This window comes from Chrysemys picta, chromosome 14 (assembly GCF_011386835.1).
Source record: "Chrysemys picta bellii isolate R12L10 chromosome 14, ASM1138683v2, whole genome shotgun sequence".
Taxonomy (NCBI): domain Eukaryota; kingdom Metazoa; phylum Chordata; order Testudines; family Emydidae; genus Chrysemys; species Chrysemys picta.
In genome coordinates, this window is record NC_088804.1 from 9,528,918 (window position 1) to 9,548,493 (window position 19,576).

Genomic DNA, 19,576 nt, shown 5'->3' on the forward strand with positions numbered 1-19,576 from the left:
TTAATGGCTATTAGCCAGGATGGGTAAGGAATGGTGTCCCTAGACTCTGTTTGTCAGAGGGTGGTGATGGATGGCAGGAGAGAGATCACTTGATCATTGCCTGTTAGGTTCACTCCCTCTGGGGCACCTGGCATTGGCCACTGTCGGTAGACAGGATACTGGGCTAGCTGGACCTTTAGTCTGACCCGGTATGGCTATTCTTATGTTCTTATTATAGGAGCCCGAATTGGGATCAGGCCCCCCCCCATGGTGCAAGGTGGTGCACACATATATAGTAAGAGGCAGTCCCTGCCCCCAAGAGCTTACAATCTAAACAGATCTGAGCTGGGCAGATGAAATTGTAAAGGGCCAGGACTTTGCCATACTGAGGTTTTGTGGGTATACAGAGAAGAGAAAGAAGTGGATGCAGAGATATAGGGATTGCAGTCTGGTAAAAATCCTCTCAACTGTACATTATATAAGGAAGTAGTGAGAGGTGGGTTGGGTAGGATGTGGTTTTGAATACGTAAAAGAGAGCGATTCTTGCAGATTCAGGACTGAGATAATAGATCCAAAAACTGCACACTACACCACAGTCTACAGCTGCACACTGTACCACAGAAAACAGCCCACAGTATCCTTAACATTTCCATAACCACACTGTAATTTAGGCATATCGGTCCTGATTTGCAGTCGTGTTTGTACACAAACAAATGCGGGCCGACTTTATGCAAGTGCCAACTCCGCATGCATGCACAGTTCTGGGGATACAAGCATTGCATGGCTATCTAGCTGCGTGCGTAAACCCTCAAGTGCAAAATGTCGGGGGGTGTTGCACATACACAAATTACAGAATATCAGGGCCACTGGCAATGGTGACTCAGAGCCACATTCTCCCTGCACCCTGCAGGAGCGACGTGTGCCTATGAATTTGAATCTCAGGCTATGTCTACACTAGAAACACTGCAACGGCACAGTTGCAGGAGCTCTTCCGTCGCTGTAGTAAACCCACCTCTCTAAGAGGTGGTAGCTAAGTTGACAGAAAACTTCTTCCGTGGGAATTGTTCACACCCTTGAGCTACATAGCTGGGTTGACCTAATTTTCCAGTCCTTAGGATATGTCTACACTACAGCAACTCTACCCACATAGCTGGGTAATGTAGTGTAGTCCAGGGTGTAGATGCAGCCTATGTTGACGGAAGGGTTTTTCCCATCAGTGTAGGAACACCGCTTCCCCAATGTAGCTGCATCTACACTGGGGAACAGATCGGCAAAACTGTGCTACTCAATGGTGTGGGTTTTTTCACACACATGTCCAGTGAAGCTGTGTCAACCTAACTTGTAAGTGCAGACCACACCTTAGCTAGTCTCTAAATTCACAGACCCACGTACGCCTGGCTGGAGCCATAAGCATAAGTCACCGTCTGAACCAAAGGCTCTGAACCGGAGTAGGCCTGGCTTTGGCAGAACAGCAATGCGCCAGGTGTCAGCGAACCAAGTAAGCACATTCCTGACTGGACAGGACTGTACAAAAACATATCGATCTCTCAAGTAACTGTGTAAACACATTCTTAAGGGATGGTACAAGAACATATCGACCCCTCGTAAGATAAGGAGGGGATGACAGGATAACGGATGAGGATGTTCTAACTAGCAGGTACAAGGGTGGTAACTAACATCTGGAGTGTAATATGTAACTTGTTTGTATCCATGTATAAAAGGAGAAGTCCTATGGGGGGGGGGGCATCGCTGTCCAGCCTAGGGGACAGCATCCTGGTGTGCTGATTTGCCTAGTACCATTGTCGTGGGCATATGTGTGTGAGTGTACGAAGTGTACGAACCATTGAGTCAGGGCACTAGGATTGTGCTTTGTCGACAATAAACCTGGCCAAGTGCCTTCGTCACCAAACCGCGCCTGTGGTCTTTCTTTCCAAATAACACTGAGGTCTCCTGAAGGGGTAAGCGGCATTAACTGCTAGTGCAGCTGGCATCGGAGCTCCGAGAACAGCAGCACTGAGTAGCCGTAACAAGTTAGCAGCCCTAACAACTCTCCTCAGCACTTAACAACACTAATGGGAACTTCCTAGGCAAAATGGAGAGCACGGCGGACTTCTGATCAATTCTTTCTCTACCAGGCAAAATCACACATGAAAATCACACTTGGCCACTGACTTTTAGCCTGCCTGTCCCTGGCCAAGCACAGAGCCCTGCACAGCGATCAGCTTGCACTGTTCTCAGACACTCACTAGCACCCTAGGTTTCAAAAATTCAGCTCTACAAGGTCTGTCTGCAGATTTCTTCAAGTTGCAGAGCACAGAATACAAAGGGTTCGTTTCAGCATTTTTATTTCTACTTGTGTACACCTTTGGGACAGATGCAGCAATAAGGTTAGAGCTTTCTAGATGAAAGCTAACCCACATCCAGCAGACTTCTTCTATTGATGCTGGCTTGTGGAACAATTGCCTCCCAGCTCAGGAAGTGACAGTGCTGCAGCAATACTTACCACAGCCTTTCTCCACCTGCTGTAATTCTCTTCACGAGGGTGGGTGGGGAGATGTGCCGGTGGTTTGATTTTAGAAACCAGACACCGTTCGAATGAGAGGCACCTACTGAGTTTCTTCAGCAGTGTAACACCCATCCAATAATACACAAAGCTTGGCACACTGATGGCCATTAAACGACTTCCACGAACCGCATTGTGGGGTCATGTGTAACTGGGGTGTGTGGAGCAGTCTGAGCCTTTCCTGATATGTTGGATTAAAGGCCTCGGACTGACCTTTGGGCCACAATCCATAGCCAGGAAACCAGGCAGCCAAGCATAAAGCATCACTAAGTCAACATAAAACCAAATGGGTTTCCTCAAACTAACCCGCAGTGAGGCCAGTCATTCAGATGCAGTGAATTAGCCAGAGGGGCTCATGTTATAATGTCCTGGGGCTAGGAGCTTCTCTAGACTGGCAGAACAAATCAGTAGACCGTTGGCGAATACAGGGCTTATTGGCCTTTTCTGAAACACGCAGAGGGAAATCAAAACCTTGGCAAATAGCTGAGACGTGTAGAGAATGAGAGAACACAGTACAAGCGGGTTTCCTCATGGGGCGTTTCAGTCTGGGCTCAGTTTGTGGCCTACTCTATGGTGCAATGTCCTGATCTTTGGCTCCGCCCCCAAGTAGGGTTGCCAACCCTCCAGGGTTGTCCTGGAGTCTCCAGGAATTAAAGATTATGTCATGTGATGAAACCTCCAGGAATACATCCTACCAAAATTGGCAACCCTACCCCCAAGACAGCTACCTCACAGAGAGCTGGGAAGCTCCTAGAATGTTATCCCCTTGCATTCATGCCATAGACACCAGGCTTACCTGTAGGTTGAGAAGGAGACTGAGTACTTTCTTCTGCAAAGGCTTCTTGTTTCTGGTTTAAATTACCTACAATTATTAATTTAAAATAAAATTAGGATATTGCCAGGGCCTCCCTCTAACGTGCTCCAAATGAGTTAGGCTCACCTGTCTGTGGCATTACCGTCCTGACAAAACCAAAGGTATGCAACATGCAAACACACACACACAATGCTGCAAAGGAAACCCCGGTACAATGTCTGACTAGTGTCTGATAATCTGCTGAGTTGCAAACAGGCATGGGGCACTGTGGCCTACCTCAGATGTGCCCTGACTCTCATCAGTTCATCTTTAGTTCCCAGAGAGGTGTGAAGCTTCAACTTTTACACAATGCAGTTTGCTCTGTCTCACAATATTTGCAGTGCTAGACCTGCCTCAGCCTAAATTTGACTCATACGCTCATTCATTAGGCAACCTGGTTACTCATGAATCACCTGGTTTCAGCCCCACTCCAGTGCAGTAGCCTGGAGAGTCCAGGCTGATGCTAAAGTTTCAGTTTGCCATGGATTTTTGTATTGATGATACATTCATGCATCATCGTTGTCAAGGCAAGGGTAGAGGGTTCAGCAGCTGGTGGAGAATAGTTCAGGTTTTTGTTATCCAGGAATGTGTGGGAAATGTTTTTGGCTTGTGAGATAAGCACAAGTGCTAAGCTATCAGCAGCTAAATAGTTAACAATATAGACCTTATTAGGTGTCAGAGTAAACCAGGGCCGCCCAGAGGATTCAGGGGGCCTGGGGCAAAGCAATTTTGGGGGGCCCTTCCATAAAAAAAAGTTGCAATACTATAGAATACTATATTCTCATGGGGGCCCCTCCGAGGCCAGGAGCCTGGGGCAAATTGCCCCACTTCTCCCCCCACTCCCCCCGGGCGGCCCTGGAGTAAACACCCCAAAGAAATAAAACAGGTGTTTTATTTCACGGCTGTTGCTTTAGGCTGCCTGGCTACAGATTCAGACAGACATCACTACACTGGTTTGTACGTGGCTTCCATCTGGAAGTTTCTCTTCACAACCAGAACAACCAGAACATTATTCTTTTGAAATGAAAAAGACTTTGGAACAAAGTTCTGTGGCGAGGAGAGGAGCTGGGGAAACTTCTGCAGAATCACAGACCCAGTTCAGGGTAAACGGTGATCACTGTATCACTAGTGATGAGTGAACCTCCAAAGGTTTGGAGCTTTGGTCTGGATAAAGTTCAGCATTTATCAGAGAATCTTTGGTTTAAAAAACATTAGACTCCCAAGAACAGACTCTTTTTGCTGTCGTTGCCAACATTTGCTATTTCTGCAAGTACAATGAGATCAGTACAGTATTTTGGTATTTCCGTTTCCAGGGCCCAGCTGAAAGCAGGGAGCAGAGAGATGCATGTAGAAGGTCTCTGCATTGTACTTGCCTGGTACCAAAAGCCATGAACAATGACCATTTTAAATGATTACTTAATATTTGTATTACAGTAGCACTGAGAGGCGCCCATCAAGATAATTGTATGAGGCACTGTGAAATTAGGGTGACCAGAGAGCAAGTGTGAAAAATCGGGACAGGGGATGGCAGGTAACAGGTGACTATATAAGACAAACTCCTGAATATCGGGACTGTCCTTATAAAATCAGGACATCTGGACATCTTATGTGAAATAAACACATGAAGCCACAACTCCTGATCTAGAGATTTTACAATCTAAGAAACTTTAAAAAAACAACAACACTGAACTCTGAGGCTAAAACTTGTTTTAGCTTGAACACTGGAAGAAAGTACAAGTCAATTCTTAGTTTTAGCCTGTAGCTAGGTTTAACTTTGTTCCCCTTTCCTTTTCTAGGTGGGTTGCTTCTGGTGCACTTGGCTAGTCATGGAGGCAAACAGGGTTAATGTGCAATAACAAGACTGCTTGCATGATCTGTCTGCTTAGATGAGCCGTCAGTTATTTGCATAACCTCCTGCTAAGCAAGAAACCGGGGGCTGAGGATATCCAACAGCTAAATAGAGAAGATACCCTCGGTGAAATCCTAGATCTACTGAAGTCAATGGGGCTCAAGATTTCACCAAATGTGTCAGGAACTATTAAGTAAGAGTTTGGTATCTATAACGCTCTGTGCGGTGTTATTCATTGTCAATGACAACAGCTCACGTGGAGCATCTCCCATATTCTGCTGTACAGATCAGACTGGGAAGAAATTTCTTTTGATGTTTTCAAAGGGAGAAAACCACCTCACAACTTTTGGAGGGCTATAAAGATTGTGGGATAAATTGTTCCAGCAGGTGGGACATTCAATTATAATGATTTAAACAACAATATTAATATACTTACGCATGTAAAATAAAATGACAGATGTATGTACTGTATCATTATCACTCTTTGTTCTCTCACCAAAGGATCGGGATCCTTATGGGGCAGAATACATTGTCATACCACAGTCCCAGTTTGCACTAGTCAATGCCCTGAGTCCTTCCAAAGAGATTTTGCCTCTGAGGACATTTCGAATTTGGGAACTGGATGTTCTGCTCATCCAGAGACAGGCCCTGAGCCTGGAAGGTATTGCACACCCTCAACTCCCAGTTAGGTCAACAGGAATTGAGAGCGCTCATCCATTTACTGTATCATCCATCCTAAAACATCCACTCCCATAATGCAAAATTCACTCCTGCCATTGCTCTGTCGAAGCCACTGGGCTGCACCAGGGACACAGTTAGCCCATCAGCTCTACCACAGCTAGACCTGAGAGTGGTGATGCTAGGGATCAAGGTTTCTAGCGCAGTTGAGCTTTCTCCTTTACCTTCTCCTGAGGCACTCATGAGCAGTATCTCCAGGTCCATGGGGAGGTTGCATTCCATGCAGACGCACTGGATAAACCGCTTCCAAATGATCGGTCCTGCATTCTCAAGCGTGTCAAGGAGCAACAAGACCTTTTCTTTGCGGTCAGTGACCCCAGCCACGTGACTCAGGTCCATGTGAGGGAGGAAACATTTGGCTTTCATAAGCAGCCACTCAGGGGCATGACTCAGGGACTCCACCAGCTGTGGCTGAGCGTTTGCTATGGCCCTCTGGAGATCCATATCCTCCATCTGGGGCTGGAGGGAAGAAACCAGATAGGTTAGTAGTGAAGTTGGGAACAATGGAAACCTGCCTTTGCCCTAACACTTACAAATCACTCCTGCCTGGTGTTTGGTTAGGCTGCTTATACAAAACCCCATCTCTACTGTTCCCTTGTCCGTCCATCTCCCCACCATTTGTCTGTTGTATTACTGTCAGAATCCTAGTCTAGGAGCTCTTTGGGGCAGGGACTGTTTTTGGAGTGTATGTTTGTACAATGCCTAGCCCAATGCAGGCCAATCCTTGTTTTCGGGGACTCGGGGGCTACTGCGCTAGAAATAAATAACAGAAGCAGGGTCATGTACAACTTCATCATCAATAACTTCACTGATATGGCAAGTTGGGCCATAGTTCACAAAGTGTCATAACAACAGAGCAGCTGGGAGGCTTTGGGCGCCAAGAGTGGGGTTATATTTTCCTCTTTAGGGGACTGATGCAGCCACTTTTAGTCATGCGCCATGGACTTCAGTGGGAATTGTGACATGTTCTTGGCCCATTTGGTGACACAAAACCATGTCCATGTTCTACTCTCACAATCTCTTCTGCCCTACCCAACTGAAGATCTCTTACCTGCATCCTGAGACGGTCACTTTCTTTCTAGACTTTTACATTTTCAAATGTAACTGTGGATTCTCCTCCATTTCCTGTGAAATTACCGACCCCCGTAGATGTCACACTTTCAATAGACATCGGTTCTCGGATGCATGTTTTGTGCATGTAAGTGGATGCTCTGTCCTGTGCAGCCTCCTACGGGGAAAGAAGTGGACTGTTAACAGAGCAGGATATAAATACGCATGAATAAATACAAAATGCCATATGCAATTACAAGCATTTCAGATTTAGGAGCTCTGGCTAGGAGAGCAGCAGAGGACTGGTAATGGGCTACAGAGCCTTTCATTGCCAGGTGAACAGTTCAAATCCTACCCACGTGAGTGGTGACCAAAGTGTTTTGCCATGTGATGACTGGGCTGTGAGAAATGAGTTGGTAGACTCAGTCAAGCTCCTTACACATCGGGTTTCATACCAGTGTGTGTGAGGCAGTATTAGCTAGAGATTAGAAGAGGGCAGAACGGGATTCTATTTTCAGCTCTGTCGCTGTGTGAACTTCCGCAAGACGCTTCGCCTTTTGGTACCTCAGTTTCCACATGGAGATAATAGCAGCCGAGGTGCTCTGAGGCCTAGTTCATGCCTGGACGGTGCTTTCAGAACCTTGGAGGGGCGGTGCTGCAGAACTGCAAAGCCCTAGTAAAGCCACCAGCCCACGACACAACTGACTCTAAATAGCATTCGTGTGGGTTATTTTGGCAGGGAGGCTAAGAAAGGAAGAGGCCGTGGAGACTGAATTACCTTCTATCCCCTATTGGGAGCGGGAGCGTCCTTCCAGGCCCAGGGCTGAAACATACTGATGGTGGCTGAGAGTGGGGAAACTTGTACTGCTAATCTGATACCTTTCACTAAGATTATTTAATCTATTTTAGGGTTTAATATTGGCCCCCATCTCTGTAGTATCTGAGACTTCCCCAGATACTATACTATACCACCTATACTTTGGATTGGTCTCCTAGGCTATTCATCTCACATCGTTCACCATCGGTCATTTCACTTGCCAATTAAGGAGCTGAGATTGGATAAATGAGTCACAGCAACAGCTTGAGAGGGCATTTTGTGCAAGTCGGGGATCATTCCATTGCAGAATTGGTTCTGTGCAATTCTGGGAGCATAAAGATGATGGGAGAAGAAGTGAGTGAGTTTGCACATCATGGGATAGACTAAGCGCCTGACCCAAAGCTCATTGAAATCAATGGAAAGACACCCATCAACTTCAGGGGGCTTTGGGATCAGCCTAACAACATTGCTTCTATTTCACAGAGGATGAGCATTTTTTGGCACAATCAGATTCTGACCTCAACAGGTGGAAATGCAGGGCAAAGCGTTAGTATTAACTCACGGATACAGAGTTTAGAGGTGTACAAGTGTCAGGAGTGTTAAACTCGAGATGAGAGTTGCTGAAGTAGTTTAGAGTCAAACGAAAGTGAAAATACACAGACCTTAACTCCCTCGCACACAAAACAAAACAAGCCAAACTGACCCTGAAATCAAGGGAGTCACAGCGTGGATGTATTTGACTGAGCATGTGTGTGTGCGTGTTTGTGTGTAGAAATGAACCAAAACAGCAAAGTCTCATCTGTCAATTTTAGGTTGCCATGAGCTACCCATAGTGTGAGACACAGTCAGGTGACAGGATCCATTTCTCGGAGTTGTTTTTTCCTTCTTTGATCTCAAATAGTCTTCTCCTTCTAGCCAGTATCAAGCATGTGTAGCCATTTCCCACGGCCTCTTCCCCCACTATCAGAAGTGCTTTTGTAACAGAAAAACAACTGCAGTAACAATAATCTGACAGAGAGGGGGCGCTGTTCTGCAGAAACCACCTTCCAATCCGGCCATTTTACACCCTCGTTCCTGAGTTTGCATTAGATCCCAGCCAAGTAGCCGAAGACCCAGCAATGTGTCCCCTTTTGCCCTCCAGTTCCCATGCGAGCCGCGGACGAAGGCCGGGGTTTGACAGGGAGCTGGGGGAACAACCCAAACCAGAAACTCAAAAATGAAAGAAGGCTGGTGGCCAGGCAGCCTGAGAGAGACCCTTGCTGCCCCTACGGGGCGAGCTGGGTGGCTGAGCCTTGCTTACCACTGCAGGCCAATTTCTTCCGCACGGAAAGGACCACTCCCCCTTCCCCTCTCTCTATAATTAAAGGCGTACCCCACAACACCAAAATATAGAGAGAAGGGAAGCAGCCTCATCCTCAGGAATCCAGAAAAAAATAGCAGAGGAAATCTGTTGTCGAGCTAAAGCTGGAGAGGCACAAATCTTCCCCAGTGCAGATTGCCCCCCCAGAGGGGATGCGCCCGCCTACCCCACCCCACCCCTGATTTGCTGCTTGGCTTGTACTGAGCAAGCTCACATGGACTGAGCATGCTCAGTAACACAGCTGAAGCCGGCTGCCCTCACTCCGCCCCCCTCCCCATCGGCAAGCATGGGTCGCCTTTGTTGCCACCCTCTCCACAATGTCTCTTAGAACAAAACCAACCACCACCACCCTTTCCGGTACACTGATGGGAACAGGACTGATCGATAACATTCATTTATTTGTAAAGACTTTGAATCTCAAGATAAATTGACTGATCTCTGAAGGTCTTGTCACCAGGCCAAGTGGGGTTTGCCATCACAATTCATCTCGATGCACCAGCTTAATTGGTTAATTTGTCTCCCAACTGTACCGAACTCTTTCTATCATTCTTCCCAAACTCTAGCAACTTTCTTAACTGCTCTGGATCCATTAGTAGGCAAACGCTTAATAAAAAGTCCTTATCTTCTATGCACACTTATTATGCCAGCATTCATATAAGTGCTGTAGTTAAGAGTCTATCAGCATTCCCATTCTAAATCCAGTTTTCAGGATGTTTAACTTGGAAATGAACTTTTGTTCTTGGTTGAAATAAGAACATAGGAACAGCCACACTGGGTCAGACCAAACGTCCATCTAGCCCTTTATCCTGTCTTCCAACAATGGAACAATGCCAAGTGCCCCAGAGGGAATGAACAGAACAGGTAATCATCAAATGTGTCATGAAACCATGCTGGCCAAAGAGCAAATAAAAACATGCCTACTAATGCCTCTCCAATAGTCCTTAGCAATAGAGCGTCTCAAAAATTTTCCAATGGAATTTTTTCCCATCAGCCAATGTCTTTTTGTCTAAATAGAAACTTTCCACAGGAATGTGTCAATTTCAACAACAACAAAACTTTGAAACAAAGCATCAAAAATGTTTTGACCTTATCAGAATGGAATGTTTTGATGTTTCATTTCAAAATTACTTTTCATTATGGAATTTATTTTATGTTTTAAATCATGATGTACATACAATTTTAAAAGACATCAGAATAAAATATCTGAACAGAAATCAGAACAAAATATTTTAATGCTAACAACAAGGAAAATGTTTTTTGATTGACCCAGATGATTTTTTTTTATTTCATTTTTGAGGAAACGTTGATATTTTTATTTAAGCTCCAATTTGGAATGAATTCCTGTGGAACGGAAATTTTAAGTTTTGGCCGGCTCTACTTATCAATCTTCGGGACACAATTATTTAAGTTTTCTACCGCTGAGCTATTAAATTAATTTTACAATATAAGTGACTGACCTTTCCTCACCTTTGATATACAGGGACTACTCACATAAATAAGGACTACTCATGCAAGTAAGAGCTTGCAGGATTGGACCATAATACCACGGAACATAGTACAGGTACTAATGGAAGGCCATCAGTCCAGAATGTCAACTCTTGTAAATAGGAGAAAAATTGTACACGAATAAGGGAACAACGTGTGACTACAGCTTAAGGTACACAAGATATTTTAATCCTCAAAATAAATGCACAACGCAACCCAACCCAACGGGTAGTGTGGTCCAAAGATCTACGTCCTGACTCTGAACTAGGCAGAGGGGCTTTTACAGCCAAATGGATACATTTTGGGTTCTATCACAGCCTTTGTAACGCTTGAGCAGCAAACTGATCAAAACATCAGTGGAAAAAGCCAGCATGCACGCTGCTTGCCACCCCCAGCATGAAACATAAAACCAAAACGTGAAGCTGACCACCATGAGCCTAAACGCTGCACAGACACCGGAGAACATGTACTTACCAAGGGAGAGAAAGAGACACAAACCACCACAGAAATGGACAGAGACGAGGACTCTGAAATAAGAGAGTGCCGAAATTGTGTCCTTCTCTTTAGCTCTGATCTCTGCACGTCTCAGTAACTACTTGAAACTACCTCAGACGTACACCCCCACACTCCCCTTACGGGCTCTGGTAAGGTACAAGGCCTAATTAAAACTGAAAGTAAAACCGATAAGGAATTCCCCCTTGCAACGGCCCTTTCCTGTGTTAAAAACATTAGGAATTCATTCCAAACATATAGATGGGAGACTAGATAAAAATGACATCCCTCCCTAAAGACTTCACCCCCAGGAAATCAGCCAGCCAGCCAAGGCAGCCTCCACTGGCACTAACCCCAGCTCAGCCATATTGAAGGTTATGCTGGTGGGAGCCTCAACGTCCACATGGCTCTAAAAGCACTGATGGGAATTTCCCCCTAGAATTCCCAAGCACGGACACAGCCTAAAGGAATTTAAAGGGAAAGTTTAAAAGCTCAGGGTTCTCGCTTTGGATACGGCACGAGATTAGGCGAGCTCCTTCGAGACTCGGGCGATTTGTGAAATGTTCCAGGAATCCAAAGAGGCTTGCCTGCGTCAATAGGAGGGTCCTGAGGTTATTCTGTAATAGGTAGCCACAGAATGACTGCAGACAAACAGCTTGGTAAGGGTCTAAAAGGAGATCAGATATTACTATTCTTTCATCGGAGCACAGGTATGGCGGGCCAGATCCTCTGGTGCTGATTAAATCCAATGACGCTATGCTGACTGATACTGAATGAAGATCCAGCCCAATATGTATTAATAATACCTAGGACTTTTCCCCAGTAGATCTCAAAGGCCAGGATCATTATCCGTATTTTACAGATGGGGAAACTGAGACACGGAGCAGGGAAGTGACTTGCCTAAGGTCACCCAGCAGGCCAGTGGCAGTACTGGGAACAGAACCAGGTCTCCTGGTCCCCACACTGGTGCTTTATCTACTTGGCCACACTAGCACATGGTGGAAACCAAATAACATAATTAGGTTCAGTAGCTACAACTACAAGCTCATTAGCTGGGATAAAAGGACAAGAGCTGCTGGTCCTCGTGTTTCAGGAAGAAATGCTTCCCCCCTGTGTCCTGTCTATGGGAATCTGGGAAGCAAATCTCTCACTCTTCTCCAGGGCTAGCAAAAACTGGGAGCTCTAGTGCTGGCGTTTTTACCCGTGTTGTCCGGATTTTCTCAGAGCAGGATTAGATGGCATGGAGGGGAAAACAGTGAGAGGATTCCCTAAGATGGTCGATGTAGACTCTGCCCCGGGGTAGTGTGAACACAGCTGGCGCTCACTTGTTCTTACCCGAGGGAATTGCAAGCAAAGGAGTCTCTGTGAGAGCCCCTCTACTTTAGAAGAAATTCTCCCCACCCCCTCACACCACCTGAAATAGCCCTTGTTTTCTGACCTTTCAAGCACACCCCACCTATCTGGGCAGACCTGACAGACACAGGGTTTGAATGTTGGTGGTAGCTGAGTTTTGGGGTCTTTTTTTGACATTTGTTGACTGGCAGATTCTGTGCAGAAAAAAAGGCTATGGAGCTGCTATTGGTGTTACCTCCGTTTGCTGCACAGCGTGTGGGACAGTCGTCTTTATACTTCTATATTGACAATAAAAGAAATAAATACAAATCTGAAGGGGAAACTGTCTACCTTTCGGACTATCTAGAGGGAGCCGGTTCGATGATCCTGGGACAGGAACACTAAACCCCCAATCTCTCGGAATTATCGATAAATTGGCAAATGCTCCTTTTATAGAGCAAATGGAGCCAAAAGAGATGAAAAAAGTCAGATTTGCAAGCTAACCAGGTTCCAATTTATTAAGTACATGCACAGATGTTAAGGCAAGAAAGGGCTATTTTGATCATTTAGTGTGGTCTCCTGCAGAACACAGGGCACAGAATTTCACCTAATTACTCGTCCAGTGGAAGGACTTATTCTTTTCTACTATGCAAGTGAACAATAATCAGCCCAGTATCAGAGGGGTAGCCGTGTTAGTCTGAATCTGTAAAAAGCAACAGAGGGTCCTGTGGCACCTTTGAGACTAACAGAAGTACTGGGAGCATAAGCTTTCGTGCATAAGAACCTCACTTCTTCAGATGCAAGTCAGCCCAGTAACTTGTGGCTGAATCTTTTAGAAAGACATCCGGGCTTGATGTAAAAACTTATCCAGATTGATAAGTAACAGTCATTTCAAATCAACTGTCCTCTCACTATTTCAACCATTCAATTTTAACCAGTCAGGGTAAATGTTTACATTTAAAATACAGTAAGCTCTAGGGAGAGGGAGCTTGAAAGAGACGCTGGAAAAAATAATAGGGACACTGAGGAGTATTTTGCTAGCTGCAACGCTGACCAATTTAGCCACAAAAACTTTCAGGAAACAGAAATTAACCTGGCACTGTTTTAACCTAGCAGTTTCAAGGAAAGGCTCTGAATGGACTAAGCATCCCGTGACAATGGCCCCCGCCCATTGTCCTACCCTAGGAACATCCAACCGCAGAAACCCCAAAAACCAGGCTCTGAACTCAGGGCTGCATTCTGGAGAGGGGAGCCCCTCCCTGCAAGGAATCGCCCTTCAGCATCAGTCTGCGGGCAGATTTTATGCCCCACCAGCGGGGAGCCCACCCCGCCTCCCTGTGCCAGCCCACCTCCACGTGCTGATGTGGAGAAGGGAGCGGCAGGCTGGCGAGCGGGGCACCTCGAAGGCACCCCCTGTCCCAGGGGGCTCAGGCTGTCAACCGCCCCCCAGAGACAGGGCCGGGGCGGAGAACTGGGGGCGGGTACTGCACCCACTGGTTAGCCTCAGCTCCATCCCCCAGGGCTGGGCAGGGGGGTGTGGTGCCCCTTTGGTTGCATTGCCTGTGCTGCAGGACTGCGGAGAAGGGGTCCCAGGAAGGGGACCAGGCAGCAAATGTGAAAAATCAGGATGGGGTGGGGGGTAATAGGAGCCTATATAAGAAAAAGACCCTCAAATCGGGACTGTCCCTATCAAATCGGGACACCTGGTCCCAGCCCCCAGCAGGGTGGGCTGGGTGTCAGCAAAGGCGGCTCCGGGCCCCCAAGCGACCAGGTCTGCACCAGACCCGGGACCGGCTGGGGGGAGACACTCACCCCGCTCCGTGCTCATGGCGCCGCTGCCCCCCGTGCTCCGGGCCCGGCCACCCCAGCGCTGCACCGCCCGGAGCCGCCGCCCCCTTCGAAAGTGAAAATAAATCCAGGCGTGAGACAACGGGAGCCGCTTCCGAGAAACCATGTGATGCGGGCACCGCGCTGTCCCGGGGCACCGGGCAGCATCCTCCCGGGCGGGCCGGGGGAGCACCGGGGGCTGAACATCAGCGGCCGGAGCGGGGCGCGCACCGGACAGAGGCCACACGCGGTTCAAATCACAGATCTGCCCGCCCCAGACCTTTAATCCGAATTCTAATACTCCCTCCCTAGGTGTAAATGCCAAGAGCTCAAAGGGGTTGGAAAACCTTCCTGCAGCCTCCCAGGCAAAGCGGCGTAGACCTGTGCCAAACTCGTAGGGGCCCAACTACGAGAGACATTTGGTCCGGGACCCGTGGAAAGCAAACCCCGGCCCGGCCGGTTCTCCAAAAGCTGCCTGAACGAGGGGTTTTGCAGGTGGCAGTGGGCGGGAAGTCGTGGGGTTGGTTTTTGGTTTGCGGAGTAGGTTTGAAGACGCTGCTCTTCGGAGCCGGTTTCGCTCAGGGTCCAGCTCCGCTTGGAGCAGGACCCCCAGCTCCAGGACACACAGACCTGCTGGCGCTAGTAAGCCAAAGATGGACCGGAGCGGGGGTAGGGTGAGCACCGGGAGGGGGCTATCCCCGGGCCACGGGCACCTCGTACCCGGGATGGGACCGTACGGGGGGGCCTAGCCCCAAATATTTTAGAAAAAATGATTTCTTTTCCCTGCAAAAAATTCCAGTTAGTCAAAAAAGCCATTTTTCAAACAAATATTCCAGGGGGAAATGGTCAAGCCGCTCTTTTTGCAGAAGCCAGTGTCCCTGCAGTGCGGACAGCACCGGGCTGACACAGGAGAGGGAGGCACAAATCCGGCCTCGTCCACAGCTACTCTGACCCAGTCCTTCCATCCCACTGTGTCCCCTGGCGGATACGTCCTCCCTGCCTCCAGGGGCTGGCCGGTTTAATTCAGTAGGGTTGGAAAGGCCTGGGAGATCCCCAGGTACAAGGCCAAACAAAGCCCAGTGATCAGCAGCAGAGAAGCCAACAGTGCAGGGAGCCGGGCAACTCCGCTCTCCAAGGGCTTGTCACAGGGGTGGCCAACCTGAGCCTGAGAAGGAGCCAGAATTTACCAATGGACATTGCCAAAGAGCCCCAGTAATACGTCAGCAGCCCCCCACCCCGCTCCCAGCGCCTCCCACCCATCGGCAGCAGCTCTGCACCTCCCTCTCCCTCCCCCACCTCCCAATCAGCTGTTTCGTGGTGTGCAGGAGGCTGGGGCAGAGTGAGGACATGACAGGGCGGGAGGGGGTGGAGTGGGGGCAGGGCTTGAGCAGTGAGCACCCCCAGAAAGTTGGCGCCTGTAGGTCCAGCCCCGGAGTCGGTGTCTATACAAGGAGCCGCATATTAACTTCTGAAGAGCAGCATGTGGCTCCGGAGCCACAGGTTGGCCACCCCTGGCTTATCAGGTGGTTCTTTGGTCTGGGGGCACTGAAACTCATCCCATGTGCTGGACAGCACAGGGTGAAGCCAGGCTGGCCTGACAGCAAGGGGCTTCCCCCCTCAGGGTTTGTGAAACACTCTATACCCAGGTGAAAGCACATCTCTCCCTCTCGCGTGCGCACACCCCTCTTATTTGTTTACCCATTTAAAGCGAATCCGAAACCTGGCTTGGCTGGCCGCGGGCACGGCTCCTGGGACCCCCCTGGAGTATATTGGTGGCAGGCAGCGCTCAGCCGGGCGTTCAGAAGACATCGTAAGCGGGAAAGAGGGCGTGATCTGCAGGAACATTTAGAAACACCAGCTGTCATTTGGTGCAAGCTGGGGACCCTGCTCTGCAAAGTAGGTTTCTAAGGTGTTACCTGTCAGCTCTGCGTTCTTGGGGAACCAGGCCGCAGTATCCATCCTGTCTGACTCACGAAGGACACCCCCCCAGCCTCTGCTTGAACCAAAACCGATCAGAAGAAGGACTTACAAAACGCCTACAGAAAGGAGAACAGAGAGTCCAAGGCAAGAACCACATTGAACTCTGGGACCAGAAAAGCAGGGAAGCACTGCATGATGGGGGATCTCTGCTCCAGATGTTAAGGAGCCCACACCTGCACACACCCAGCTCAGCAGTTATCAGACCCGTTCTAGCAGGGCCGGCTTTAAGCCGATTCGGCCGATTCCCCGGAATGGGGCCCCACGCCTAAGAGGGCCCCGCAATGTCCAGGACTGCCGGCGAAGGGGGAAAAAAAAAAAAAAGCCGCGTCCTGCTTCTCCCCCCTCCCTCCAGCGCTTGCGCCGCCATACAGCTGATCAGCACAAGCCTGGGAGGGAGGGGGGAGGAGGAGGAATGCGGTGTGCTTGGGGAAGAGGCGGGGCCAGGACAGGGATTTGGGGAGGGATCCAATGGGGCAGTGAGGGGGTGGGGCTGGGGCGGGGCCAGGGTGGAGATTTGGGGAGGGATCCGGAGGAGCGGAGTCGGGGCAGGGCCGGGGCAGAGCCGGGGTGGAGTTGGGGCAGAGGGGCAAGACAATTCGCATCCCGGCGTGATGCCGGCCCTGAGTTCTAGTAATAAATCCTTTATTGGTATCCAAAATACTGAAGCTGCCTCATTGCATTGTGAGCTTCCTGGAAGGAACACCGCCCATAGCCAGGAATGAGCAGTTCCTACTGTCTAGGCTGAACAAAACAACTTTGGTATACTCCCTTGAGCCATCAGTTTACCTATAAATAAATCTTGTGTTGTCCCTTGAACCACTGTTGTTTCCCTTCCCACGCTCAAGTAAGTGTTCTGATGCCTGGATCCAAAATTTGCATCAGCCTCAAGGGGGCTGAGTAGCTGCAGCTCCCGGACTCCTGGGTACACTGTGGCTATTCAGCACCAGTCAGGATAGGGCCCATATCGAATACACTACAGAGAGGCGAAGGTAATCTGACATTATTATTTGTATTGCAGTAGCCCTGAAGGGCCCCAGGCAGGGATCGGGGCCCCATTTCTAGAAACACGCCTTGAAAGAGCCAGAGATTATGGCCCCAATTCAGAAAGCCATCTGAGTGCAGGCTTAATTCCTTTCCTATTCAGGACAGCCCCCAAAACCAGGCTCAGGTTCCAATGGCTTCAATGAGGGACACCGCTCCTAAATTTCAATTTACTACCAGAACAATTGTAACGTGACAGTGGGGACAGGGACGTGCTCAACCTGGGACATATGAGGGTGGCAGCTTGGAAGTGCTGATTAAACTGGTCCTCTGAGACACACAGAGTGAGTGAGTGAGAGTGTGTGTGTGTGTGTGTGTGTGTGTGTGTGTGTGTGTGTGTGTGTGTGTGTGTGTGTGTGTTCGTCTGATTCTGGGGCTGGAGGAATGCAGCCCTGGGGAACTGAGGTCCTGCAGGATAGCTCCACGGGGAGGGAACTTGCAGAAGGGAGAAGTGGAGCTCCATCTGAAAACACCAGTGACACAAGCAGTACATTGATAGAATCACAGAACCCCAGCCTCCCCCCCCCCCCGGAAGAATAATCCTAATAAATGAGCGTACCCCAAAGTAACGGGCAAATCTGGTAACAAAGGGTCCAGCTCTGCTTGAAGTAGGATCCCCAGCTCCAGGACACACAGACCTGCACCCCTCTGCTGGCACTAGCGAGGGGGGCGTAGGGTGGCAGTATGAGCAGCAGGCGGAACTATTGGCACCTAGTGTCTGGGATGGGATCCTGCTGGGGGGCTCACCCCTCCCACTTCCACCCTCTATTTTTAGGGCACCTGTGGATCTGAGCTAGTGCAGGTAGGTCTCCAGCTGGGAACTACACCCTGCTCCACCTAAGGTTTTGTCCACACTGCAGTGCAAGCAATATGAATGTGGTTTATGTAGGCAAAGCCCAGTTGATTGAGGTAGTGCAGCCAAAACCAGCATGCCCCTCCCGCCTCGCCCGTCTGCGGGGTGAGCTAGGCACAAGCAGCAGGAAGTGGCAGAGCTCGGTATGCGTGCAGACTGGGGTTGGCCAGCCACAGGGAGGGGGAGATAATTGGAGGTGGAAACCTGCCCACTGCTGTTTAGGCTGGGGCAGTGAACGTTGCCCTGACCACGCTGGGAAGTCCCTGGCACTGCCTGGTGGGTTTTGTGTCAAAGTGAGAGATAAAGCGAAGGTGAGTCCTGGGATCCCTGCCACAGCAGCGGGCGGGGTGGGGGAAGGGGCTTTATTTCATGGCCACAGTGTGGGTTGCTGGCTGCAAAAGAGGAGGGACTTTGGGTCTGTGCTCCGGGAGCTATTTAAAATGCACAAACACACCAGTGAGAACTAGCGGGATTTCCCCAGCATGAGCAAGGCCTCAGAGAGGGTGATTTCCTGTCCACGTGGCTGCCCGGGAAGAAGCTCACTCAATCCCCCAGCGCGGTGACTAATGAGGAGTCCCAGCAATTGTCTGACTAAAACCACCTGGCGGCTCTGAACTTTCTGAGCTCTCTCAATAGCACCTTTCCCTGGACCAGCTCAGCAGCAGTTAGTGAAGCTTCAAACCCCCTCCAGTGAGTTCAAGGAATCCCCCATTCAACAAATGGGGAAACTGAGGCACAGAGCTATGAAGTGACTTGCTCACGCTCAAACAAGCCCATAGCTGAACGGGGTGCAGAACCCAGGCCAGCCAGCACGCAGTCTCTTGTGCTACCACTAGACCACATGGCCTCTCCACATGGGTTTGCCACATAAATATGAAAGCCTATCACCAGAAGCAGAAATAGATCCTCTCATTTCATGACCCCTATTGGGGGGTGAGGGGAGAAATCGTCTCAAACTTCTTGGAGAAACCCTGATTTTAATATGCTTTCATGCAATGGGAGAGAGTTCCGAGCTCCTATTTTTATTATTGTAATAACCCTGTGATTCTTGGAATTGCATTTAGTATTTGTTCCTCCTGTTTTGCATTTGAGTTTTTCCCCTCATATTGAAAGCTTTATAGAAACACAATGGCTGGAAAGAAGAGATAATTGGTACAAAAAAAAAAAAAAAAAAAAGAGAGAGAGATTGAACAGCACCAAAACATCATACAAAAGAATGTACGGTACTGGGGGGTCCATCCATTTGTATCTTTTGCTCTTTCCTCGTGCTCTTTCTAGTCTCCTCTTTTTGCTGCTCGTAAACTTGCACCAATGGCATCACCACCCCTCTGTTATTGAGATGGCTATAACTGAACGC

The 19,576-nt window shown here is 48.9% G+C and overlaps 1 protein-coding gene across 5 annotated transcripts in view; it reads right to left on the bottom strand.

The window, feature by feature from the left end:
* NLRC5 (NLR family CARD domain containing 5) overlaps window positions 1-14,469 on the bottom strand; it is a 99,414-nt gene extending 84,945 nt beyond the window's left edge. For 3 of the 5 annotated variants that reach the window (XR_010592521.1, XM_065566952.1, XM_065566955.1), the window contains exons 1-4: window positions 11,169-11,358; window positions 7,034-7,210; window positions 6,147-6,441; window positions 3,339-3,404 (exon numbers count right to left, since the gene is read on the bottom strand). Coding sequence is in view for 4 of the 5 variants with exons in the window: in XM_065566952.1 (XP_065423024.1) it covers window positions 3,339-3,404; window positions 6,147-6,441; window positions 7,034-7,039 (367 nt within the window). In the remaining variant the exon portion in view is untranslated. Of the gene's footprint in view, window positions 1-3,338; window positions 3,405-6,146; window positions 6,442-7,033; window positions 7,211-11,168; window positions 11,359-14,330 lie in introns of those variants that run through there. The other 2 variants (XM_065566953.1, XM_065566954.1) reach the window with 2 other exon arrangements.
* Between the last annotated feature and the right edge of the window lie 5,107 nt (window positions 14,470-19,576).